The sequence below is a fragment of the Chrysemys picta genome, chromosome 3 (assembly GCF_011386835.1).
Source record: "Chrysemys picta bellii isolate R12L10 chromosome 3, ASM1138683v2, whole genome shotgun sequence".
Classification (NCBI taxonomy): domain Eukaryota; kingdom Metazoa; phylum Chordata; order Testudines; family Emydidae; genus Chrysemys; species Chrysemys picta.
In genome coordinates, this window is record NC_088793.1 from 145,159,418 (window position 1) to 145,185,531 (window position 26,114).

General features: G+C 41.3%; 1 protein-coding gene and 1 long non-coding RNA gene across 4 annotated transcripts in view; both read right to left on the minus strand.

The window, feature by feature from the left end:
- Positions 1 to 12,094, minus strand: part of RMDN2 (regulator of microtubule dynamics 2) — a 60,576-nt gene extending 48,482 nt beyond the window's left edge. For all 3 annotated transcript variants that reach the window (XR_010599803.1, XR_010599802.1, XM_042848427.2), the window contains exons 1-4: positions 11,962 to 12,094; positions 9,954 to 10,420; positions 3,190 to 3,385; positions 809 to 911 (exon numbers count right to left, since the gene is read on the minus strand). Coding sequence is in view for 1 of the 3 variants with exons in the window: in XM_042848427.2 (XP_042704361.2) it covers positions 809 to 911; positions 3,190 to 3,385; positions 9,954 to 10,408 (754 nt within the window). In the remaining 2 variants the exon portion in view is untranslated. The remainder of the gene's footprint in view (positions 1 to 808; positions 912 to 3,189; positions 3,386 to 9,953; positions 10,421 to 11,961) is intronic.
- Positions 12,095 to 20,169: 8,075 nt separating this feature from the next.
- LOC135982452 (uncharacterized) lies at positions 20,170 to 24,420 on the minus strand. Its single transcript, XR_010599807.1, has 3 exons — positions 24,321 to 24,420; positions 23,658 to 23,702; positions 20,170 to 20,303 (listed from the first exon to the last, which is right to left on the minus strand). It is a non-coding gene; the product is annotated as an uncharacterized LOC135982452 (long non-coding RNA).
- Positions 24,421 to 26,114: the final 1,694 nt, after the last annotated feature.

Consider the following 26,114-nt stretch of genomic DNA (forward strand, 5'->3'; position numbering starts at 1 on the left):
GGTGAGAATTTCTCATTGAGAAAGGAAGATGCTAGAGGTACTGAAGAGGTGTCAGGATTTAGATACAGCTTAAATGTGCAGGACCAGGGAGAGAAAGCAAACGATGACCTCCCAGTTATGAACCCGAGCGATGGCCAAGATGGTGGTGCTTTGGAAAGTTGCAGAGGAAAAAAGGAGGTAGTGAGAGGGAAAAATCAGGAATTCAGTTTTGACCAGTTTGAGATTAAGCTGACAACAGGACATCCAGGAGATGTTGGATACACAGGCTCGGTGCAGTGGATGCAGCATATTCTGCTTTTCATTCTTTAGCACTGCTTCTAGTCCTCAGTATTCACAGGCTCCCGAAAGAGCCATATTCAGCCCTCCTCACCTAAGACGGGGTTACTAAACTGTGGGGCCTCAGAGGACCCCAACCTTTGCCCTAGGAAAAAAAATTGCCTTAGCCTTGGCATTTATTTAGACATCATCAGGCTGAAGATTTTTTCTTATTTTAGTTCTGTGTCAGTCTGGCTCATATTTAAGTATTAAAAGCACTGACTGGAGCCAATCCTGACTGGCAAAACCCCTTCTAATCCAGTCCTGGACATCTTCTGAGTAGAGTGAAACTAAGTGCTTGATGCCAAAATACGTGGCAGTTTTATCATGCAAAACATTTTCATCAAGGTCTAAATGCTATCTGTATAAAACCAGATTACAAATTACTTGGACTATGACATTTCAGGGAAAAGTGCCACTAAAAGTTCACAGAATGAGCCTTTCTACAATAATCAGGTGTCATTTTATCTAGCCAGTTTTTTGCTCCCCCTACCATTAGCAACATATTTCTTCTTTTCTTCAACATCTGTAGTCATCTCAAACATATCTCCATAAGCTCGTGCAAGTCTCCAAAGAAACCCCTCATGGTTTCCATACTGAAAGGAGATGGAAGAAGCAGATATATTAGACCATTAAATTGACTAAAATGTAAATGTAATTTTATATAGTTTCCTTGAATAAAAGTTAAAATAATTTAACAGCATATTTATTCTCCCCCTCATTCCCCTCATTGAAAGATGGTGAATTTTTGGCTATTTTTATTCCTGCCACACTATGTTTATTATGTTTGGAGTGTAAGACAGATGAATTTTTCCCCTAAGAAGAGAAGATAAATATTGGGACACTTAGCTGGAACACATGTATTAGGTTTGTTCAGGGTTTTTCTTTGTTTTCTTTACAAAAGGACTTTCTATAACTATTCATTATTACAAATAAAAGGGTAATCCATTATAAAAATAGCATGCAGTAAGCAATTAGGATGTTTTCTTTGTGCATGAAATAAAAATCTCATCATACACTCACAGTAAGTATCATATCTACCAGTCTGACGGCTATTTTCTACACTTACTTAAATGAGGAACACTACCAAAAGCAATAATATCTGCCTAACCAGAAGAAATGTATGAAGAGTGAGCACTGTATTAATTACTGCACCTAAAACTCCCAGTGATTTCAATGACAGCACAAGTGCTGAAACGTCAAGCTCACCTTAAAGGAAAAGTCCTGGAGCAGGGATAGTAAATAGTCAGATCGCAGGCCAAATTCGGATTGCCAGACATTTTTGAACGGACCCCAACATCTTCTTATTTACTTATCATCATTATTGGGTTTTTTTTATTATTATTATTTTCTCTGGAGTCTGGACCTTGACTATACCAAGATATTTAGACTTTGGCAAACAATAATTGACTATCCCTGTCCTAGAGAATGTACCAGAAAATTGTAACTTTTTATGGGTTTTTTAAATCATCCTTTAGAATTTAATAGAGAATTATATCCCTCTGTAGCAGGGTGTACTAGGCCTTTGCGGCCCCCTGTTGGAGGCCCTGCGGTCCTACTACACCCTGCCCTAGGAAAAGAGCAGCAAAGGTGGGTCCTATAGGCCTGCTTAGACAGGCTACATGGAAGGAGCCAATCAGAGTCCAGCAGGCTCAGATAAAAGGAGCTACAAGGCCTGAGCAGGTCAGTTGCTGGCTGTGACCAGAGGAGCAGAGAAGGGTGCTCCTCACTGGTCACAGAAGCTCCAGAGAAGCAGAAGGGTTCTGGTGGTAGTTGCATTCAGAGAGGAGGAAGAGGCTCTGAGAACTTAAGCTCTGAGGTATGGGCAAAGAGAAGGGAGCTGCATGGGAAAAGGCCCAAGGAATAGCAGCAGCAAACTAGAGGGAGCAGTAAGTGGCTGCTGTGTGTTGGGACCTGGAGTAGTAGATGGACCCGGGTCCCCCACCAGCAAGTGCTGGAGTGGCCTAAGCCCTGGAAAGGGACACAGCTTGTTTAAAAGCCCAAGAAAAGGAACTAGATTTAAAGGGCCAAGAAACAGGGCCCTGGTGAGGGTAGACAAACAGTCCTGGTGGGGTTCTTTATTAAAAGCCCGATAAAGAGGCTAGACTCAAAGGGTCCAGAGACATTGGTGAAGTCACTAATAAGGACACTCTGCTAGTCCTTGTTGGAACCTTGTTAACCCAGAAGGGGTTCATTCATTCATATGGACTGTGAGACTTGGCTGGAGAGCTGAGCCACTGAAGACCCACCAAGCGAGGTTGACAACCTACAGCCAGGTGCAAGAAAGGCCTGCATTACCACACCCAGCCACTAGAAGGCACTCAAGAGGTGAGTGAGCAGTGATACCCTCCTATAGGATGCTTTAAAAAAAACTACACACTAATGATCACTCTATTTGATTTTTATGGGGCAGATCCCCAGGTGATGCAAATATCATAGTTCCATTGACTTCAGTGGATCTCTCCCTATTGGTTTTTAGTGTCATTTCTATAAACACTCTTTAAATTTCTTTAGATCCCTGTTGGTTTCTTCCCTATTTAATTCCATAGGACTTTTCCATATAGACAATTTTGAGAGCTGGAAAAACTACTCCTACTGCCTAAAAAAAAGTCCATTACATGTCTGTTCCTTAAGAAGCTGTAACAAACTGGAACTTGATATACAAAACAATTAAACCTTTACAGCTACCCTAATAAAAATACTGATGTGATGATACTTTGAAATAATTATTTGTTTTTAATGTAAATTGTTGTACAACACCTTCTAGTCTTCTGTACTTTAGTTCTAATATTTCAGAGTTAAAAAGGATGACATATACAGTAGTGAACCTAGAGCCAGGACTATGAAAATAATTGTACATTTATCCCTTAGTACCTTTTCCTCTTTCTCAAGTAACAGTCTGAAGCTCTCCTTTTTATCATCATCTGAACCACAATGCAAACTGTCCACCTGCTGCAGAAGATTAAATAATTCTGTTTCCTCTTCTGTTCTTGCAGATGCTGCAGGTAAACTAATCCATCCCCTTTCTTCTTCGGATTCTCCTTCAGTATCACTGTGAGCTGTAATATAGCTAAAATTATAGAAACAATAATTATATAGTCTAAATATTGACAAAACATTCTATAACAATTTGTGCCAGTTCCCCAACTTTAAAGAAGTTAGCTCAGTTCCTGATAGTTTCACATTCATTTTACATTTATTCTGAACTGGAGAATAGATTCATTATAATTAGCATATTAGGCAATAGTTAGGAAGAATGCATCAAGTTTAAGTCTGCACAACATGATTGTCAGGGACATTGCCTAGTGGTTAGAGCACAGAAATACTGTGAGTTCTTATTCTGTTTTTGACATTGTCTCTGTAGCTGTCATGGTTCTGTTTCCAGATATGGACTGGCTACAGAGCTTGCTTCTGAGCAAGATACCTATCAGATGTGTTCATCAGAAGATCCTTTAAGGCACTGCCAGGTATGGCTGAGGTTAGCTTAAATATGGTATTTTATGCACAGAGACATCTAGAGCCTGAACAGTACAATATATTTTAGCATTCCATTACAGTAGCCTTGAAAAACTCACTTGAATCCTGAGACTCATTTACCCCATCTGTGAAATGCAGGTGTAAATACTAACCAATCGCACAAATGTTACAAGTGCTGTGTATCTGAATTTTGCAAAATGCTTTAATGATGTCAAATGCTATTTACATGTTAAGCATGATTAATTACATCAATATATTTTGTACATTCAGAAGATTAATATCCCACACTGGAAAAACTAAAGTAGTTCACTAACTTCACTGACTGAGTTATGGGAAAATACAACTAAGGAAAGAATCATATTTTATAAATTGCCACACAGAGATAAATAAGTAGCCTTATTTTCCAAAGAGCTGACCACTCAACAATCTCCATTGACTCCAAAAGACATTTGAAGTTCTAGCCATCTATTTAGGTGCACATACCATAAATAAATAAGAGTAACTGTTGGCATCCATTTTTTGAAAATCATGTTCTTATGGAACAATCTATTTGCAGTAATCTTTGGAAACTATTTGCTATCAAGCACAGAGCGCTCAAAGTTACCATGACCAGAATAAAATACAAATTGCATATTTTTAATATTTATTGCACACCCTAAGCAATAAATAATTCAGTCAAATTTGCTCAGAACAACCAAAACATACAAATAATTTTCTAGAAATAGGATCATTATAGTGTGTTGGAAATATAGAGCTAAATGATTTTTGATACTTTTATTTAAATCCTCTCTCCAATAAATCACTCTCCGAAAACTACCAGAATTAAAATGACATTGTGCATTTACAGCTTGCTTGGATAAGTTAAAGTAATAAGTATGCAGCTGCTTATTGAATAACAGAATTGCCAGATTTGCCACGGTAGTTTCTAAACTTAAATTTCCCCTCTGGTATGGGAAAGAAGAGGAATAAAAGCTTTTTAGTGACAAATTGAAAAGCAAAGTATGATGGACAAAAGTGAAATATTCAGAACAGATTTTTATATATTTATCTATTAGTTTAGAGCTGAATCCTCATACCACTGAAATCCAATGGCAAAAGTTCCATTGACTTCAGCAGAGTCAGGATTTGAAAATTGTTAAATATTTACTGTAGTCTGCTAAAACATATTTAAAAGTGCAATGTGTTGCTATTTCATTATTATTTTGAACTGGTTGTAAAGCTACTGCATATGTAAGCGGTGTATATAATGGACTATATAAATCACCAAAAAAGCAGTATATTTTTAGAGGCTTCTTTAGCTGTAATGCATGCTTCAGTGCTGAACACCTTCTTGCAAATCAGTTGGAATCCTGACATTCAGGTAAAAAGGGTTCTTTTGTTTAACTAGCAACTGAAAATGCTTGGAGTTATAGTGTAAAGTAGCAATGATTAAATAGCAATTGTAAATGGAACTACACGTTCCTGTACACTTTTACAGTTACAGTATTGTAGAGTTAAAAGCTTTTTTGAACCACATCAAACACCCTTTAAAGTTTAAAAGTGTTTGATTTTACTCATGGGAATCAAGGTCTCAGTGTTATCAATTATCATGAATGATAATTAGCAGAAATAACATCTCCCCATTTGTTTTTTTTCCCCTGCAAAAACATTCTGTCCAAGGCTGAAAAACAGACTAACATGATTACTGCAAGATGTTCCCATATAAGCAAAATTGCCAAGGTCAAGTTTGTGCTGAGAAGCATTCAAAAGCAAGCCCATCAGAGAACTCCAAAGGGTCTTGGGTCAACCTGACAATACCAAGCATCAGCTCCAGACGGCCAGATCATAATACAATTTTTCTACAACTTCACTTAGAAAATCTATAAGCATCTCACAGCTGAGCAATATTTTGTTGTGGAAATCATAACAAGTGAATAAGCTTCATCAATAACAAAACAAAAATATCAGGGAAGTAATAATGTTCTCTATGGCCAGATCATATCCCCATCAGTCCACATAATGTGCCTTTCCTTACCTCCCAGACCAAAGGGAAGAACTCCTTTTCTAGCCCACAGCCTGTGCTGGGGAAGAGGGAGGAGACAGGGTGAGTTGGAATAGAATGGGCAGGTGGTTGCACATCATCCCCCCTCTGATCCCATGGAAGTGCATTTAAAAAAAAAAAAAACTCTCCTAGTCTGTATTAATATTCATATGTAGCACTCCCCCCCCCCCCCCGCGCTCAGAAATATGTGGAGGAGACAATCCGTTCCCTTGATAAAGATAAATGATGTTGTTGAATTGTTCGTTTTGATACTTAAAAAAAGAAAAAACAGTATCTCTTAAATAAATCTCTGACAAAGGAAAAATACTAGGTTATTATTAAATGAAACATGCTGGAACAATGTTACATTAAGGCAAAACCACTGGTTTCTGGGAGCTGTAGTGTATTCTACTACAACTCCATTCTTGCTGAAAAGAGTCACAAGACACTCAATTAGTCCATCAGAACTGGCCACCAAAAAAACCTAGCAGTGATGGATGCTGATAGCCCAGATGTAGTACAGCAATGTTTTTAATCTTCTCCTAGTTTGACCTTTTCACAGTTTTTCAGATAGCAAGTTTAAAAACTACTTGTCCCTACAGCAAAAGGTCCAAAGAGAGTACAGTACCATCTATGGCTCTGATCCTGCAAATAGTTACACATGCATGACTTCACATGTTAGTAGCCCTATTTTCAAAGAGCAATGAGTATACTCGACATAATTTAAGCATCTGCTTAACTGTTTGCAGGATCAGGGAACAAATACATTGAGTCTCATCTACCTATGAATTTACTCACTGACTGTTCTCTCCCCTACACCTTTATAAGATATTTTAAACATTTTCAGTATGAAAGCATTACATACAATAACTCCTCACTTAACGTTCCTGAAAAATGCAACTTTAAGTGAAACTATGTTAAATGAATCCAATTTTCCCATAAGATTTAATGTAAATGCGGGGGGTTAGGTTCCAAGGAAATTTGGGGGGAGAGGGGGCAGACAAAAGGCATTATACTGTACAGTACTGTACTGTGGTGAGGAGGTGCCCATCTTATCCCACACAGGCACAGCCCGCTGCAGACAATGAGGCAGGCAAGGACGCCAGGAAGCACCTTGCACAGCAGCAGCTTCTCCCGAGAAGAACAGGTGCTGACTTTGCCGGGGGATGCTCCAGGCCTTCCTCTTCCCACCCCCACTCCACCTCCTCCCCGGAGTATGCTGCGTCCCCGTGCTGGGAGGAAGAGAGGGGGAGGAGGTGGAGAAGAGGAACTTGTGCAATGATCCCTTGTAAAGTCAGCCAAACGACGTTATAAGGGAGCATTGCACAACTTTAAATGAGCATGTTCCCTAATGGAGCAGCGACATAACTTCTTAATGATGTTAAGTGGGAGGACGTTAAGTGAGGAGTTACTGTACTAAGAAGGGAACACAGATTTAAAGACATCTTCTCATTAAAGCAAGGATATATGCAGTTTATCAGTTTGAATCAGAGGCTGATTTACCTCAAAATAGAGAATTCTTCCAATTGCTAAATGACAAAGTAAGAAAATATTAAAAAATTACTGATGTGAAAAATGCTAAAAGGAGCCCAATGACTGGCTTCACCAGAACAAGCTAGAAGCCTTTTATATCACCCTGGTTCTAAAAGTTTGAGTAAAGATTGAAAAGCACCCAGCACATTTTAATCAGTACTAATTTTAATCATATCAGTACTTCCACTGAAGTCAATGGGATTACTTATGTGCTTAAATTTAGGCATGTGCTTAAGTATGAAGTAGAGCCATAAAGAACTTGCAATCTAAGGCCAACCTTGCAGACACTGACCCATGCATGTAATCTAACTGAAGTCAATGGGACTTCTCATGTACATAAAGTTAGACTCATACATAAGTTTTTGCAGGATCAGAACCTAAACTTCGAAATAATCCAGTGACTGAGAGTAACAAAAGGTGGAGAGCACTATTATGAGCAAGCTTAGACTTCAGAGCAATATGTTTCAGACTGAGGTTAGACATGTGCACAGCTTCATAGTTCAAGTAAAAGGTAGTGTTTAGGTTTTTTTATTATTATTATAATTGTGATTCTTATAGGTAACAGAGAAAGTGAATCTTAAGTAACTATTTCAATGACAAGAGGGTCAGCTTTGCACTTGGGTGTTTTGTTATATTGTGTATATGCTTTTCAATGTAAGTAAAGTTATTAAGCATTTGTAAAGGAAAGACTATTGCAAAGAACCATGACGGTAAGGTATAGAGTATCTACTCAGGCTCAAAATAAAAAATATTTCAGTAGAAAAGTGGTGTTCTACATTTTCACCTTTAGAGGTTAACTTAGTGTAAAAAAAAAAAAAAAAAAAAAAAAAAAGGCTATTGATTATTTCAGCCTCAGGTAAATCTGTATGTTATTAAAACATTTTCCTATGACAGTCAAACTAATAATCCAAGAATATCATAGTTTATTATTACATTAATCTGATTTGATTTAAAAGACAGCCTACATATAACTTCAAATACATCTGGGGAATATTAGTATTGAAGTCTACCAACAACTTTGACCAACAATAATGATTTTGTATAATATATTTGATTAGTTAGATTTACTAATTTTCAGTATTCATGTTAGATGCAGTCTACCCTACACATATAATATTCAGACACAACAGGTTACCATAATATGCAACACCTGTTTACAGAACCATTCGATAACTACCTTTAAAGCCACTAGAAGTCAGAAACAACAGAAAAGGCATAAATACAGAAAAGCCGTTCTGTATTTCTTTGACGGTATCGCACCTTTAGTATCTCAAACAAGAGAGATGCTCTCTCTCTGTGGAATTTCCCTACTAAAACACAATTAAACCAAAAGCATGATCCCAGAACTTTTCCCTCATCACATTAAAGACAGATCATAGAAGCTGGCTCTCTATATTGTCTTAGACTGTTACTAAATGCAAGCCTTTACAATTCTACAGCATGTTTAGAATTTATTACATTAATCTAATTTGATTTAAAAGATATTGCAGTCATTCCATGAACACATTTGCATGGACATTAAGAGAGCTCTCTTCAGAGCACAGTCTCTAAGTGGTGTAGCAGATTTGTCAGCATATGCACTGAAGAGTTGAGAACACACATTTGGGGCAAACTCCTATTTCTTTCCTTTTCTTAAAAGAGAAAAATATTTATAAAGGACTTCAGTAACCCATTAATAAAATTCTACATAATCCTTCATGACAACTGGCATTTATTTGCAGTCCTAGAAAAAAGGCCAAGGACTGAATGGTATGTCATTGCCCATGCTGTGCCTGTTTAAACTTACAGAAAGTGAGATCAGAAACTGAGCTTAGATTCTGTGTTTCCAGGCCAGCAAATGATGACCTCACTAAGCAAATGGTATACTCACTTCTCAGGCAATGGGGAGCATTGAACACAATTAGTGAGGAGTATAACGCACTTTGAAGGGAAAACACTAAATAACTCTTAGACACAACTGGGACCCTTAAAAAATGATCCAAGAGTAACATTTTTGACACATTTCAGAAGGAACTTCTTTTTAAACATTCCATCTGAAGTTGTGCCGATAGGGGATGCCTCCATGAGAAGGTTAGGAGCAGCGCTGTGCAGGAGCCAGAAGTTATGTTATGCAGGAAATTTCATGATTTCAAAATCTGTTTTCATTCTGAATAGGAACAAACCCCAAAAAATTTAAAATTTCAGGCAAAATAAATATTTTGGAAAAAAACTGTGTTTTATTACTCTAAAATTTTATATTATAATAGAAAATATAAAACTAAAATTTTATATTAGAAAATATAAATTTAAATATTAAAAGTCACATTGAAACAAAATATTGAACCATTCCATCCCATGTGTTCCAAAATGCTTCATTTTGATTTGTTTTTTTCTGTACAAAATTGACATTCCTAGAAGACCTGTGCAAATCTGCCACAGCAGGGTAGAGGATGGCCCTACTGATTTGGAAAGCTTTTTCAGATGCTTAGATATAGAATAATTAGTACACATGAAACATAAATAAACTAGACTGCTGTTTACAGAACATAATTCCACATATATGGTACTAAAATGTTGTTTGCGTGCCAATTTTAAAGTGTATTGTGCATGAAATATTTTAAAGACTCACCCTCCTTCACTATCTGCCTCCTCAGAGCTGGTAGTTTCTGTTGCACCATAAGCTGTCTCAGCTCTTCTTTTTCTGGTGGCTTTGTGTAAAGGGCTAATCTGACGAACACCAGCCTTCCCTTGCAGCTCATCTCGAACAACCTCTTCCAGCTTTGGAACAGCTTCTTTAAGAAACTTCACTTCTCTCTTCAGTTCTTCCACACTCAATAGTAAGCCATTCAATTTTTCCAGTATCTGAAGCTGTCTTCCTTGTAAAGCCATTACTGTTCCTTGCTCATTATGAGTTTCATTTTGCAAATCTACATAATGAAATCTGCTGCGTAAATCTAGAAATGCAGGCAAATTTACAGTTGCCCCAGATTTTCGACTCTTGTGATACCAAACCAGTACCAAGCTTATTCCAGCAGCCCCTGCCATTATGCCCAATATCAGCCCTTTGTTTTCAGAGTGAGACATCTCTCTGTTTATCTGAAAATGAAGCAGGGAGGGAGAGAATGAAATCTGCTTTTTCACTCCGTCAGAAATACTCTCTTACCTTTTAAACCATAAATCTAAGTCTATACCAGCCAGCAGATATGGTATATACTTAGGTATCATATACATTTATTAGCCTCAGTAGTAATAAAATAAAATACTATATACGTGCAATGAGGGCAACAATGTTGCAATAAAGACCTTAACTTATGTACCTCTCAGTTTTTTTGTGTTCAAGGCCCCCATTCGGCAAACACACTTACGTGTGTGCAGGACTGGGGCCTTCATTTGTAACCTTAATATTGCAGTTAATGTCCTTTGGCGTATCTGTTTTAAGAGGAGAAACCTCTGTAGTTTGGTTTTATAAAATTCTATGGTTTTTAAACTGCAATAGTTTCTACTAATACTTAACATTTACTTAAGAATTTATATTTTCACAGCACTTTACAAATTTAAGCCCTGATTTTACAAAAACTTGTGTGTAACTTCAGATATGGTCCTGCCTTAAAAGTTATGTACATGCATAAGGATTTGCAAGATCAGGGGCTCAGGGTCAGATTCTGCATGTGGATTCGCCCTCCTGCAGTGCCCCCAAAGAAACTGTGACAGTCAAAGGAGGCTGCCTTAGTTTGCACATACACAAAATACCTAGCTATGGCACTATGAAGTGGCACAGCCTGTTTTACAGCAGGCACTGACATAGTTTAATAAAACGTCTATTGTGCATACATAGAGCCTTTAAAAATGGCTTGTATCTTCATAATTTTTAAATTCTTTTCAAAGACATGCAAGGATTCCCCTTCTGTTAAGGTCTAACCACATGGGCAATTTGGTGTTTGAAGGTTGGCTTAGAGATTTCCCTACACAAAAGTAGTCATAAATTTTTTTTTCAGAGGTGGAAGCACTATCTTCCCCTGACTCCCTTGGTCAAAAAACAGCCGAAAGGGTTGGATGGTCTTCAGACTGCGGAAAAGTCTTCACCTGACCCCAAGCAGGGCACGTTCAGTACAAAGGGAGGATATTTTAGAAAAGCACAAATGAGTGAAAAGAGGGACGGGTTCCAGGAGCAGGGGAAGATACACGGCCCCAGCAGTGGAGCGTTCACTGCGTCTCCCTCTCGCACACCAGCCGGCCGGGACATGGTAACTAGGGAGCAGAGAGAACTCAGAGGCGAGTAGAGGGCACAGTCCAGGGCCGTCCCCGCGGCTTCAGTGACCCGCGGCGCGTGACGGACTCCTCAGGCCCCTTCTCCCCGGGGGGCAGGGCAGGGACCCGGACCCTGCCTGGGGGGTCAGGTGCATTTGCCGAGCTGGCGCCTTCTCAGCAGGCGGCGCAGGGCGGCTCGCCCCGCCGGGTTTCTGAGCACGGGGCGCGGCGAGGAGGGCAGCTCCGCAGCCCATTGCCCGGGCTGGCTGCGTGCGGAGCCAGAGGCGCTGCCTCCTGCCCTGGGAGAGGCGGGGTGCTGGCTGGCGGGCGGGCTGCAGCCGGAGGTCGGTAGTGGGACCCCGGGGGTCGATTCAGCCCCGGTTACATACCGGGCAGCGCGGGGGTGGCGGGGCTCCGGCTCGGAGAGGAGACGCGGCTCCGCCTGGGAGGACGGAGGGGGCGGGCGCGGCGCAGGGGGCCGCCCAAGAGCTGCCGAGACCCGGATACAGATGGGCCGGGCGAGCGGGGCCGCTCCGGGGCTGGAGACCCCGAGGACTGCGGCCAGCCCGGAGCCCGTCCGCCCCGGGGCGGCTCTTGCTTGGCGGCGGGGAGCCAGCGTCCCCTGCGGCGGGGACAAGGGCCCGGGGTGAAATCCCGGCCCCGCTGAAGCCTCCTGCAAACCGCCCAGTGACTTCAATAGGCTTCCCCCGGGTGCGCCCGTCCCCGCTGGGCCCTGCGCAGGGCTCCTGGGACAGCCTGGCTAGGCAGGGGCAGCTGCTCGCTGGGGCGGGGACGCTAACTTTACAGTGACAGCAGTACCAGCCGGTAACGCCCTGTGGGGCAGCTGCTTTACAGGCCGCTTCAGAGAAAGGAAGTGAAAGCGGCGCAGGATTTCTGCAGCAAGACCCCCCCTATCACCTGGGATATATTTTTGATTATTCCTGTTCCCATAGCGCCTAGGGGAGCCTCACGTGTGGACCAGGATCACATTGTGCTAGGCGCTGTGCGAACAGAACATAAAACCCGTCCCTGCCCCAGAGAGTTTACAATCTGAGTGATAGATTTGGACAGATAACTGGGGAGGACAAGGAAACAATGAAACAGTATTTGTCAGAATGACAGGCCATGGTCTCTTTATGCTATCAGCTTAGTCACTGTAAAGTTTTTTTAAGCATCACAGTAAAGGAGGGTTTTGAAGAAGGATAATGAGATAGTTTTGCAGGTGTTTACAGGCAGCACCTCCCAAGCATGAGAAGTGGCATGAGAGAAAGCACAAGGTGCTTGAAAGTTTAACATGTGGGCAATGAAGGCAGTGGTAGCAAATGAGAGATGATAGGTGGGATGAGGATAGGTCACAAAGGGCCTTGAAAGTGAAGACGAGGAGCTTATGTTTGGTGCGATAGAGAAAGGGGTGCCATTTCTCACACAGGCTTTTATGTTGCACCCTCATATAAGAGCTCTATAAGGCCCGAATCATGTAAAACATACACACTTTGATTTCAGCATGACTATTCACAGAGGTAAAGTTAAGCATGTGAGAAAGTGTTTGCAGGATCAGGGTCTTAGACTCCAATCCTGCAAGGTACTTAACATGCCTTAATCTCTGTGCCCACACAGAGGCCCACTGAGGTTCCACATGGGTGCAGACCCAAATGGAGCATGTTGTAAGACTGAGGCCTAGTCCTTTGCAGTTTAGTCTGCGATTGATACATTTGACACACTTATTACAAGGAATGGCTTTATCAGGGTACTTTTATGGCTCCCATCACACTCTTATCTGAGCACTTCTAATACATTTATCAATTTATCCTCACTACACCTCTGATACAAAGAATTATTATTTCCATTTTACAAGTGAGAACTGAGATAATCTCAACAGAGTTAAGTATCTGATTTTCAAAATTTCTGAACACTGACAATTCCAGTTGATGGGAGCTGTCCGTACTCAGTCAAGTCTTAATATAGTCTCAGAGGTCTGAGCACCCGCAACTTGCACCAACAGTAGTAGGAGTTGTGGGTGCTCAGCAGTTTAGATAATCAGTTTAGAAAATCTTACGTAACTTGGAAACTTCATGAAAATATTAGGTATATTATTTCCAAAGGATTTTAGTATAGTGAGAGTTATAGTTTTAAGTTAGATAATACAGCTGCTATTTTTAGACAGAATGGCGCCAGTCTTCTAGCTAATTGTCTTTCAGGTGTTGATATTCAGGAACAAGTGTAGCAAAAGCCTTGCTTGCAAACCTTTATTTATATTTTCATTTTTAAGTACTGTGCCAAATATATTCATGCAAGCCAAATAAAGCTAGAAAGGATTACTAAAGGTGAATTTACTAGCACATGACAGATGCAACACAAAGTTGAAATAAAAGATTACAGATGCAGCAACCAGTTAATTTTTTGTTTCAGTGGGCTGAGATTTTCAAAAGTAGGTGCCTAAAATGAGGCATCTAGATAAGTGGCCTGATTTTCAAAAATACTTCCAAGAATTGTAATGGGGGTGATTGTCCAGTGCTTCTGTTAACTTCAGTGGGAGCTGTTCTTTCTGTTGAAGAAGAAAAGGTATTTTATGATTTTTCACCTAAAGAATTGAACTGTGAGGCTGCGTGGTGCCCCTGTCCAACCCTCTACCCATTCTGTCATGATGAGCTACATACTGCGAGGCAGTCAGACATTAGAAGTGGCTGCCATAGAATATGTATTTATTTTTCTCCATGACCCACAAAGTGCATTGGGGCAGTACCTGGAGCTGACTGGAAAACAACAAAAAATTGTAAGGTTTTGAAGTTTTGTTTTCATTCCAATGAAGAAGGAAAATGAGGCCTCTTGAAATCTGTTGTCAAAAAAACCCCAAGGGAGACAGACACCCCAGAATAACCAGTAGTTGGGACAGTTTTCTTGGTTGGGGGAGTCCCCAGCTCAAGTCCCTGAACTGAATCAGCCAGTGCAGGGACTTGGTCCTCAGGCTCCTACTCACCAGGTTATAGAGTCAGTCTTTGTTTCTAGCTCAATGAATATTTATACCAAGTGGAACAGCTCCAACAGGAGAGATTGGGCAGTGTCTGAATCCAGCATTCTAGCCTTTTAATTGGATTGTATTAAGCAAGTGGCCAGTGGTCACCTTGGAGCTCATAGTTTAGCTCATAGTTTTCGTGTCGTGGCTATGTGGAGCTTCACAGCAGCAATGGGGCTAACCCTCGGATCTAGAGCAGGGTGGGAATTTCTTGATGAAAGGCCCTTTCATTGGAAAATGCTGATTTGTTGAAACCGAAACTGTTCGTGGCAGGGTGGATTTGATTTAAATCATTATTTAAATCATTAGTCTGGAAGACTCATGCATTCTTGTTGGTTGTTATAACCTTAATACATATTCTTCACAACTCAGAGATAGATGTAGGTTTCATTTTTAGAAGATACATACTATACATTTTTAAAGAGATTTATTTTGAAATTTTTTCAGATTAGTTTTACAGCTATATCAAAAAATAAATGATTGTTTGGTTATTTCATTTACCAAAGGTAATTGAAGCAGATATTTATGAAGTCATTGGGAGGTCAACTATCTCCAATTCAATAGGTTAAACATTAATATTTGGAGGATTTTCTTGACATGCTGTATTAGGAGGAGACCATCACCAGCCAGACATTTAAATTGTTTTATTTAACTAAAACAACAACATTAAGTATTCTGGATTTTTTTCTTCAACAGCAAACATATTTTAAGAAAACAAGCATATGTACCTCGCTTCTCACATTTATCTCCAGATTTCTTCTCCTTGTCCAGATCTATTCTGCCCCCAACAATCTTCTATTCATTGAACTTTTAGAATCTTTGCACTTTTAGAGAGAGGTAAGGGATTGACTCTGTGTACACAAATTTGCAGAGGGACAATAGAGTTGAGGTCTGTTATTTCTCACCTCTATATATTATTTATTTAAAAACATTTTTGCTGTTAACAAGCATGTTACCTCTGGAGACACAAATCCACAGTTTGAGAACTGCAAAACTAAGCATCTCTGATGGTATCTTCTAGACTGAGCACTGAGTCCCATTGGGTAGATAGAAAGATTAACCTAAATCTATACAGAAGCCCCTGGAACCCCATAAAATTGGGTCCTAATCCATGAACTATTGGAACACACTTACACAACTTTTCTTAAAGATTACATGAATATATTGTCTCATACTATAGAAGTAGAATTTATAATCCCTATTCCATGATGAGATATCTTTGAGCTATAATGTGTCTTAATTAAAACTACCTTTAGATAGGTTTTTTCCTCAAAAAGCATTTTATCAAAAAAATCCAATTTAAATAAAAAAAAAATCTGATTTTTTTTTAAATCATTGATTTTTATCCACTCTGGTTCATGGGGGAAAAAATGGTTGCAACAAATTTCCCACTTAAACAAAACATTGAAAAAATATTTTCAAAATTATCGAAAGACCTCCCCACCACTTTCATCATTTTCTAAACAAAGAATTTCTAATTTTTTGGAGGTGATACAACTTCATTTTGAAATTTAAGTTAATTTATAGTAAAAAACAAAAAAAAAAAATTTACATTCACTTTCCTGTTTTATAATGAAGCCCATCATAGATGTGTCTAAACTCCAAAATTCTTTGCTTCTCTGGCTGCCCTGAAATCCATTCCAGACATAATCAAGGGATCTTCAGAAGGCTGATGAATGCCTTACCATTAACCTTTGTAGTAGGTTCTTCTTATACAAAGTAATTCTTGGAAAGGTCTGATCAGATTATGATCTAAAGGGCTATCCTTAATGCTGATAGGACCTGCACCAACACTCATTACGAGTCTTTCTGTCAACTTCATTGACTTCACTGGGTTTTGAATCAGATTCATGAAAGAGGAACTATTTTCTCTTATATTGAAATGCAGCTACCTCTGGGGTGGAAGGTGATATAGTTGTGCAAGCTGTGGGAAAACCGTTGAGGTCAGGTATTTAAGAAAGCGTACTATATTCAAAGGGGGTTTGGGTAGGCAGATTGTAGCTTCTTACATTGGCGTGTGGCCAGGAGACTGAGACTAAGGGCACGTCTTCACTACCCACCGGATCTATGGGGGATCGATTTATCGCGTCTAGTGTAGACACGATAAAATCGATCCCTGATCGCTCTGCCGTCAACTCCAGAATTCCACCTCAGTGAGAGGCGGAAGTGGAGTCGACGGGAGTGGCAGCCTGGTAAGTCGTCTTCACAGCCAGGTAAGTCGACCTAAAATACGCAACTTCAGCTACGCTATTCGCATAGCTGAAGTTGCATATCTTAGGTCAAACCCCTCCCTCTCCCCCCTCCTCCCCGTAGTGCAGACCTAGCCTAGGATTTTTGAGCACAAGAGTCGTGGTCAGTAGCATCGTTTTCCATCTCTTCCAAAAAGCTGCATGTCCAGCAGCACCTTGCTGGGACATTGATTCCAAACTGCCTCAAACAGATGTGCCTCCTACTAAAACATCCACAGTACTCCCAACAGCACATTGTTTTCTTTAGAGGTCACTTATCCAAGCACCAACCAACCCTGCTTATCTTGTGAAATCTTACACTGCATCCGTTTCCACAACTATAAAATAGAGATAATCAAGGTTTCATTTATTAACCCCATTTTACAGGGTGGGAGACTGATACACAGCTGGGGCCTGTCTACACTATACAACTATAGTGCATTTGTAAGTTGCTGACCCCCACATGTTGCTCAGTGCCTCCTAAGCATGTGTTTGTTCTGTGCTTAGCCCCTATGTAACACCAGGGCTGGATGGCCTTTTTCTGCTGTGGTGTAAGGAGCAGGCACTTGGAACTAGGGGTCTGAAGAGGCTCTCAAAAACTTATTTTTTTGAATAATTTTTATCAATGAACTGGAAGAAAATATAAAATCACTGCTGATAAAATGTGTGGGTGACAAAATACTGGCAGAGTTGTAAATAATGTTGAGGACAAGGCAATCATACAGAGCGATCTGGATCACTTGGTAAGCTGGACCCATTCAAACAAAACAAGTTTTAACAGAGCTAAATGCAAGGTAATATACCTAGCAACAAAGCATGCAGGCCACACCTACGGAATAGTGGTATCCAGGAAAGTAGTGACTCTGACAAGGTTTTAGGAGTCGTACTGTGCAAGCTACTCAACATGAGCTCCCAGTACAATGCTGTGGTGAACAGGGCTAAAGCCATCCTTACACATGTGAGTAAGATAGGGAGGTGACACAGTATCAGTGAGACAGATTGGAATATTGCAGCCAGTTTTGGTGTCCATATTTTTAAAAGATGTTGAAAAATTGAAGAGATCATGCAGCAAACAGAAAATGTTTTGAGGGCTGGAGAAAAATGTCTTCTTGTGAGCTATTGAAAGAGCTTGATCTGTTTAGCTTATAAAAAAGGTCAAGAGGTGACTTCATTGAAGTGTCTAAGTGCCTTCATGGAGACCAAATATCAAATATTAAAGGGCTCTTTAATCTCACAGAGATAGGCATAACAAGACCGAGTGGCTGGAAAGTGAAAACAGACAAATTCATATTAGAAATAAGGCACAAATATTTAACAGTGAGCATGATTCAACATTAGAACAACAAACTATAAAGGGAAGTGGTGGATTCTCCATCTCTTGATGTCTTCTAGTGACTACTAGATGCCTTTCTGGTACGTGCTTTAATCAAAACCTAGCTTTGGGTTATACAGGAGGGCTGGGATATGCAGAGGCTCAGATTAGATGCTCCAATGGTCCCTTCTGGCCTTAAAATCACTAATTTATGAAAAACTGAGTGTGGCATAGGGAGCAGCCTCTGAAGCTTTACTGTGTAGCCGGCTTGATCCCCAGACTCAACTGTTGAGTGGGGTGATCCACAGGGAGCACCTCAAACAGCCAGAGAGGCTGGCCAGGGGCAGGACATCAGCCTTTCAGGGAAGGGGTGGGTGTGGCAGTGACATCACAAAGGCCTGTTGCAGGACCTCAGCCTATTGGGCAGAGGTGGTGGGGAGGCAGTGACCTCACAGAGAGACCCTGACATCAGCCAGGCAGGATAGAGGTACAGGGCAGGGGCAACCTCAGAGATCCCCGTGGCCTTGCTGCAGCAAGTCTCCTTCTCAGGGTTTCTCCTCGAGGACTGAGAGAGAATTAGAATTCATGTACTTGAGCAGGAGGAGGAACCTTTTTAGAGCTTTCTCCTTTCCTACAACTCATTTTGCTAGAAAATGAACATCCCTGTCTAGAAGGTAAGAGCCTCCAAGAGGTTTGGAACCTGTTCAGTCTGATCCACCTGGTGCCGGCTGAATTCTAGGCACAGAAAACACTAGGTTAAAGTGGTAGAATTTGATTTCCTAGCTAGGAAACTGTCCTGTAGAATCACTGGGGACATTGGGGTTTGTCCTTTTCTTCTCCTCTTGCTTCTTTTATCCCTTCTTCCCTCCCTCCCTCAAGGATGTTTGTGTTTTGTGGGGTGAGGAGGTTACCCTCACAGAGAGATGGGGATGGAATAGTGCTCTGAGAGTGACTTGGGCCATCCTTTGGGACATCTGGTGAGACCCCTCAGCCTCCCAGCTCCCAAAGTCTGAGTGCTGATTGGCCAAGCAGGGGGGCTGGTAACAGGGAGGAGACTCAGGTCCTTTTGTTCTCTTAACTTAAGGCCAAGCAAATAAGTCAAAACCAATCATGTGTCTGATTAATCTTGCTGCTTCTCTCCAATAATTGTCCCTGAGCAGTGCTGACCTAAGACAAGTCACTTCACCTTTCTCAGCCTTAGTTTCTCCTTCTGTCAAGTAAGGATAACAAGCCTCTCCTTTCTACCTCACTGTGGTAGGAGCTGTGACACTCTCAAATTGATCCTCACTAGTAGCAGTGCATAAGATGAGGTGTCCCATCATGTTGACTCATATCCGATTGTGACATAATGTATCTGAAATATTCTATTTTATTATTTGTAAATGTTAAGAGCAGCAACTACTTAGCACAGACTGAAGCATCTTATCTAATTTTCTTGACCAAAACATCTCCTCTTTCTGTGCACCAAGACAATTTAACACTGTGACAAACAGAAGATGGTTTACTAGGGTGACCATATTTCCCAAAGGGAAAACAGGATTCCGCATGGGGCTAGCCCGAGCCCTGCCCCCGGCACAAGGCTGGGGCTGGCATCGCTGCTTGCTCAAGCCCTGCCTCCCTTCTCCCCCCACCCCACACAGGGATGGCATCGCCGCTCTCCCCTCCCTCGCACATGTTCCTCTGGACCCCATTTTTTGATAGAAGTGGGCATTTGTCCTGCTTTCTCTTGCCAACTGATCAACTATTTGATGTTTTGGCAACTGTCTTTTAAGGATATAGGTAAGCCTCTTTAACAAATTACCAAATCTTTATTTTATACCTTGAAGGCAAGTGAGGAATATTCCCAAGCACACTTCTTAATTTAAAAAGCCCTCCAAGTTACAAGGGGTTAGGTGATTGCCCATTGACCTTCAGATTAACACTTTTTTATTTTGCACTGACAGTTCAAATTGCAGTACTGGAAGCTATCTGTAAAGAGTCATTGATGCCCTGGCAATATTTATTTTGAAATAATATGTTCTTCTGTCTGCATACATTTCTTCATCTTGTCAGGATACTCAAGGACATCTTTGTCAAAATGTATTCTCAGTGCATGTTCACTATTTTAGGCCAAGGTGCATGGTTCACTTTCATTGACCTAGGAGATAATCTTCTATCTTCTGGACAGACAGCTCTTATCTACAGTGTGTATTCAAAATGAGAAGAAAAAGTTAACAGGCTGGCCAGGGCACAGAAAATGTAAGGTGTAATTCTATACTGCTAGCCTAATTTCCTCCTACATAGAGAAACAACCCTTACCCAGAAACCATGCTGCAAATACTTGGATGCATTCCAAATGACTGAATTAGCAGATTTATTCAGAAGACAAATTTAAGAAATGGCATACAAATATAAGAATTATATAGCCTTTCAGAAGTCCAAGAAAGCTCTATATGCTATATATGAACATATCTGTTACAGGAAATCTTCCAAGACTTCAAACTTTGAAACAACATTAAGGTTTCACATTATCTAAGCCTTTTTCTATTAGGCCTGGTCTACACTAAAAAGTTAGGTCAACCTAGCTATGTTGCTCCCAGGTGTAAAAAATTCACACACACACACCCCGAGCGACGTAGTTGTCCACCTAACTCCTTGTGTCAATGGTGCTAGGTCGACAGAAGAATTCCTCCATCGACCCAGCTACCACCTCTCCGGAGGTGGATTAACAGAACTCCTCCCGTAGTGTTTACATTGAAGCGCTACAGCAGCAGCACCATAGTGTTTCAAGTATAGACAAGCCCTTAGACAAGGGATATCCATCTGTCCTTTATCCCTGATGTGCAACTTTAGAATATTTAAAAGGGCTGTGACAATTTCCCTCTGCAGGAGCCACAAGTGAGTGAGCCTTCCTGGACTCTACAGGACAGTTGCTCATGTTGGTATTGGGTAGCCATTCCAAACTACAGTTTCCTGCTGAGCCAGTCTCACCTTCCTGCCTGCCTCCTCCCACAAACTCATTCTTACCCATCTGATCTAATTAACCCCACTCTCTCTTAGTGGAGTCTGATCAGGTCTAACTCCTTTCCTCCTGTCCTTCCATCTGGGCTGGGCTGGCTTCTACCCCTTAGGAGGCGTGACTTGGACTGTTGTAGTGTCATTTAGTTCTTATGCAACTAGATCTCTGGCTGGGCTTCTTGATGCAAATATCTGTTAGAGGGCTGGCAGGGCTTGGATCTGTTGTTAATAACAAGTTAGAGGAATGAATGTTGGGACCGACAGGTAATAAATTATGAAAATTTTGGCAAGACACCTAAAGCACTAAGGGCCAAGTTCTCAGCCTGTCTCCAACTAGACAGTGGCAGTAGTTCTCAGTCCCTGAAAGATGTATGCTTTTATTTAAATACAAAAGTTTCTAGCCAGTTGCAGTGAGGATCTTCAGACTTTGAACTGAATATAAACCAAAGCAGTCTTATCAATTCTCTGGGCAAACTAAATCAATAACTTGCTGAGAGGGATGAATTGCCCCAGTCATCAAAATTAAGTCTAACAATGACAATACTATTAACTATTCCATTAATAATTCTAATACATACATCTAGATATTTCAAGTTGTCCAGCATTGTCTATTGATGAAATGAGGAGACTGGCAGTCAAGGACTCTAGGTTCTTCAGATGGAGTACCATCGTATGCTCACATATTTTCATTGTCCCAAGCACAGGGACGTCACCAACAAACTTTGTAAGGGGCACTAGGTAGTCCTGTCCTGAACAACAACTCCATCTTGTCCGCTCCCAGCTGAAATAGGACCAGCCAGGAGCCAAGTGTAATGTTTCCAACCATTAGAAACAATACAAGCTATAGTTCTTCCTCTGAATACCCTACATTGTTGTTCTATGGGGAGGTAATCTAACATTCTATGCCCAGTATATAGATATGTGGGTGGGTGTATGTGTTAGGAATGTTTTACCACTGTGCTTGCAAAATTTCTTCCTGAAATTTCCAGTGACTGACTAATATGTACCTGGGCTATAGTTAATGCTGTATCCAGGGAATTAAATTCTCACTCAGCTAGTAGGGCTGGTGTTGAGCTCTACCACTCAAGTGGCAGTTGCCAAACCCGTTGGGTGAGGAGTGCTGAGGCAAGCAGAATGCCTCTGCTGGTCCTGGGGTGTGTGCTCAAGAACTGTCTCATCAGCAGCATGCAGTCCTCCCAGCAATAGCCTCTAAGCACTAGCAGTGGGGGCAGGCCATACTACCTTCCAGCTCCCACCCCCAATTTAGGGTGTGAAATACTGCTGCCTCCACTTACCCAGTGGTGTAACACTCAGGGAGTGCAAGCACCAGAATTCTGGTTGTCACCTATGCTGGTGCAGAAGAGGGACTGAGCTAATGATTTCTTCCCTTCCCTCTTGTAGCCCTGCTCTAAGGCTGCTACAGTCCAGTACTTGGAGACTAGGGCTATGTCTACACAGCATTTTGGAGCCCACAGGATCGAGCCTCCAAGCCCAGGTTGACAGAGTTGGGCTAGCAGGACTTGCACTAGTGCTCTAAAAAGCGTTGTATAGACAGTGCTTTGGAGTTGTGGTTCAGAGTGGAGCTCTGAAACTTGGGGGGAGGGAGCTTCAGAGCCCTCCTTCCCCTCCAGGAGGCTTTTGATGTGAGGGGAAAATAACCAGACACAGAAAAAGATCACTGTTGGCAAATGATACATTAAAAAGTTATCAATATACAGAAGGAAAAGTGGTGAAGTGAGAAGAATTGAGGGGAAGGAAGTCATTCACAATATGTTATGGGATATTTGCTATATACAAACTTTTTTTAAATCTGTTTAGGTTGCTTCTAGCAAAAAGAATTCTGTAAGACATCTCTGCTCTGTAGGTGGAGACACCTGACACTTTTGGATGTTGCAAGTCCCCCAGGTTTTATTTTTCAGCAGTTGACTGGTGTGCTAATGTACAGTGTGTCACATTTTGGGGTGCAATCCAGACCAGTAAGGGGCTGTCTCATCACCTGCCCTGTCACCCTGGTGCCTTAAATGCTCTGCTGCTGCAGCTCACAACCTGAATGCCAACAGACAAGCATGCAGTATCCTAAGTGTCTATGTGATGTGCAGCCCTGGTTCAGTGCTTCTGAACCCAGCAGTCTGCTACAACACAACAGACACCCCGGGTTTCCACCAGCTTTATTTACACCTGGCAAGATGGCCCCAAAATACTTCCAGTCCCAAGTTTCCCCAAAACCATCTTCCTTGAAGCGTCCAACCCCTCTCCTGGGCCACTAGAGAAATAATATGGTTAGTTTGCTCTTTTAAAGAGACAATACCCATCAGTTAGCCATATTAAGTAGAGTTAACAATTTCTTCAATTCAAACATAGCACTGGGATGGCTTAGATTTATTAACAGCAGGACAGAGGTTAAGTGATGCCAGGTAGAAGAAATAAAGCTAGAGATGGTTACAAACAAATACAAGTGAACACACACACCTATAAGTTTAAAACTTAATCTTAATCCAGCAAGGCACAGTTTCTGTTTAAGATCGTTTTACTCACCAATTACTGTTGGTCCAGCATGGCTGACTCTCTCTCCATCAGGACCTTCCACAGAAGAAGGAGATGTTGGTTTCTCTTGTTATCTTAGGTATGATAGAAAGAGTTGGAATCTCCTTCTGTCCCTTATATTCCCAAAGAACTGTCTTTGTCCATAGAGATAGGAAGATGTCCTGGGGATTCAGTCTCTTGTGTCTTACTGGGGTGCAGGTGCCATGTTAAATCTCTGTCTCTGGAGTTCATGCTCAAGACAACCCCGCTCCCACTGGTTTGCTTAATAGTTTTGTTTATGGCTCATATGTAAACTGAAGTAGGACAGACCTGTTTATTACCTTTACCTAAGCTAGGCTGTCTTCTTAAAATTGGCCTAGTAACATTTGTGACAAAGTTCCTCCTCTATCTTGGTGGGTCCTGCGCTTATTGGTGGATTTTCTTGCCTCAGAGATTCACCATGTGGGTTGGGAAACAGCCCAGAGACCTTCCTCTCTAGGAGAGCCCACAGTCCAGGTCAGTTGGGAGGTTTGGGGGGAACCCAGGCCCACCCTCTACTCCAGGTTCCAGCCCAGGGCTCTGTGGACTGCAGCTGTCTATAGTGCCTCCTGTAACAGCTACAACTCCCTGGGATACTTCCCCATGGCCTCCTCCAAACACCTTCCTTATTCTCACCACAGGACCTTTCTCCTGGTGCCTGATAACGCTTGTGCGCCTCAGTACTCCAGCAGCACGCACTCTTAGCTCTTTGGGCCTCTTGCTCCCAGCTCCTCACACTCACACCACAAACTGAAGTGAGCTCCTTTTTAAAACCCAGGTGCCCTGATTGGCCTGCCTTAATTGATTCTAGCAGCTTCTTCTTAATTGGCTCCCGGTGTCCTAATTAGCCTGCCTGCCTTAACTGGTTCTAGCAGGTTCCTGATTACTGTAGTACAGCCCCTGCTCTGGTCACTCAGGGAACAGAAAACTACTCATCCAGTGACCAGTATATTTGCCTTCTACCAGACTCCTATACCCCACTGGTCTGGGTCTGTCACACATTATAAAGAGGGAATTCATAACTTCACATATAAGGTTAGCTAGCACATGCATTTTGCAATGATATTAATTACCCGTGTGCTGTTAGTTTTCAAAGTTACCTTACAAGGCATCTTTTGTACAAACATCATTGCAATAGTAAGTGAACACAGTGGTGCTTAGGGTCACACTGTGTAAATTCAGGTTATTTTTCCTCTGTAGTTTGCACCCAGTTTTATCTTCTTGTGTCATTTTTCATGGGTGACTATCAGCTACAAATTAAACTGATCCACTCTTTACCAGAAAATGAAAAAAGTAGAGAGAGTTTTTTGAACTGCAATGGGATGCTCAGTCTTAGGGTATGTCTACACTATGGGTGTGACGTTGTGCAGTCTATATGGTTTTATACAAACATGATAATAAGTGAATATAACGTAACTGGGATAGTTTTAGAAAAATATGGTAAAAAGTGAACATAACGTAACTGGGATATGCTTCATGCAAAAGGTCTCTTGTAAGGTATCATTACAAAGCTCATAATCTACTGAGTGTGATCATCCTATTTGTAGAAATGTACCACTCATGTATCTAAAACTAGAAATATAAAACATAACTCTGAGGGCCTATTGTAATTATGTAAAGTGTGGGCCATTAAGGATGGGTTGGAATCTTGATGACTCCCATTGTCTGCAGATGGCTGTATTTACCTGTGAGTCTTCCTGTATATGTGTGTGCTGGCAAGTGAGTAATGAAGTCTTGTAGTGACATGTGATCATGTCACCTGAACTGGAATCCATCTTTAACCTGGTGCTTTTTGAGTGAGGGGGGGGTGAAAACCCAAGGGACAAAGGGTTCCCGCCTTATGCAAAAGATATATAAAGGGGTGGAACAGAACAAAGAGGAGAGAGGAGCCATCATGAAGAATCCCCTAGCTATCATGTGAGCTGCAACAAGAGCTGTACCAGGGGAAAGAATTGTGCCCAGGCCTGGAAGGTGTCCAGTCTGAGAAAAAACTTACTGAAGCATCTCTGAGGGTGAGATTATCTGTATTCAGTTTGATTAGGCATAGATTTGCGCATTTTATTTTATTTTGCTTGGTGACTTACTTTGTTCTGTCTGTTACTACTTGGAACCACTTAAATCCTATTTTCTGTATTTAATAAAATCACTTTTTATTTAGTAATTTACTCAGAGTATATATTAATACCTGGGGGAGCAAACAACTGTGCATATCTCTCTATCAGTGTTATAGAGGGCGAACAATTTATGAGTTTACTCTGCATAAGATTTATACAGGGTAAAACAGATTTATTTGGGTTTAGACCCCATTGGGAGTTGGGCATCTGAGTGCTAAAGACAAGCAAACTTATGTGAACTGTTTTCAGGTAAACTTGCAGCGTTGGGGCAAGTGATTCAGACCCTGGGTCTGTGTTGGAGCAAGACAGGAGTGTC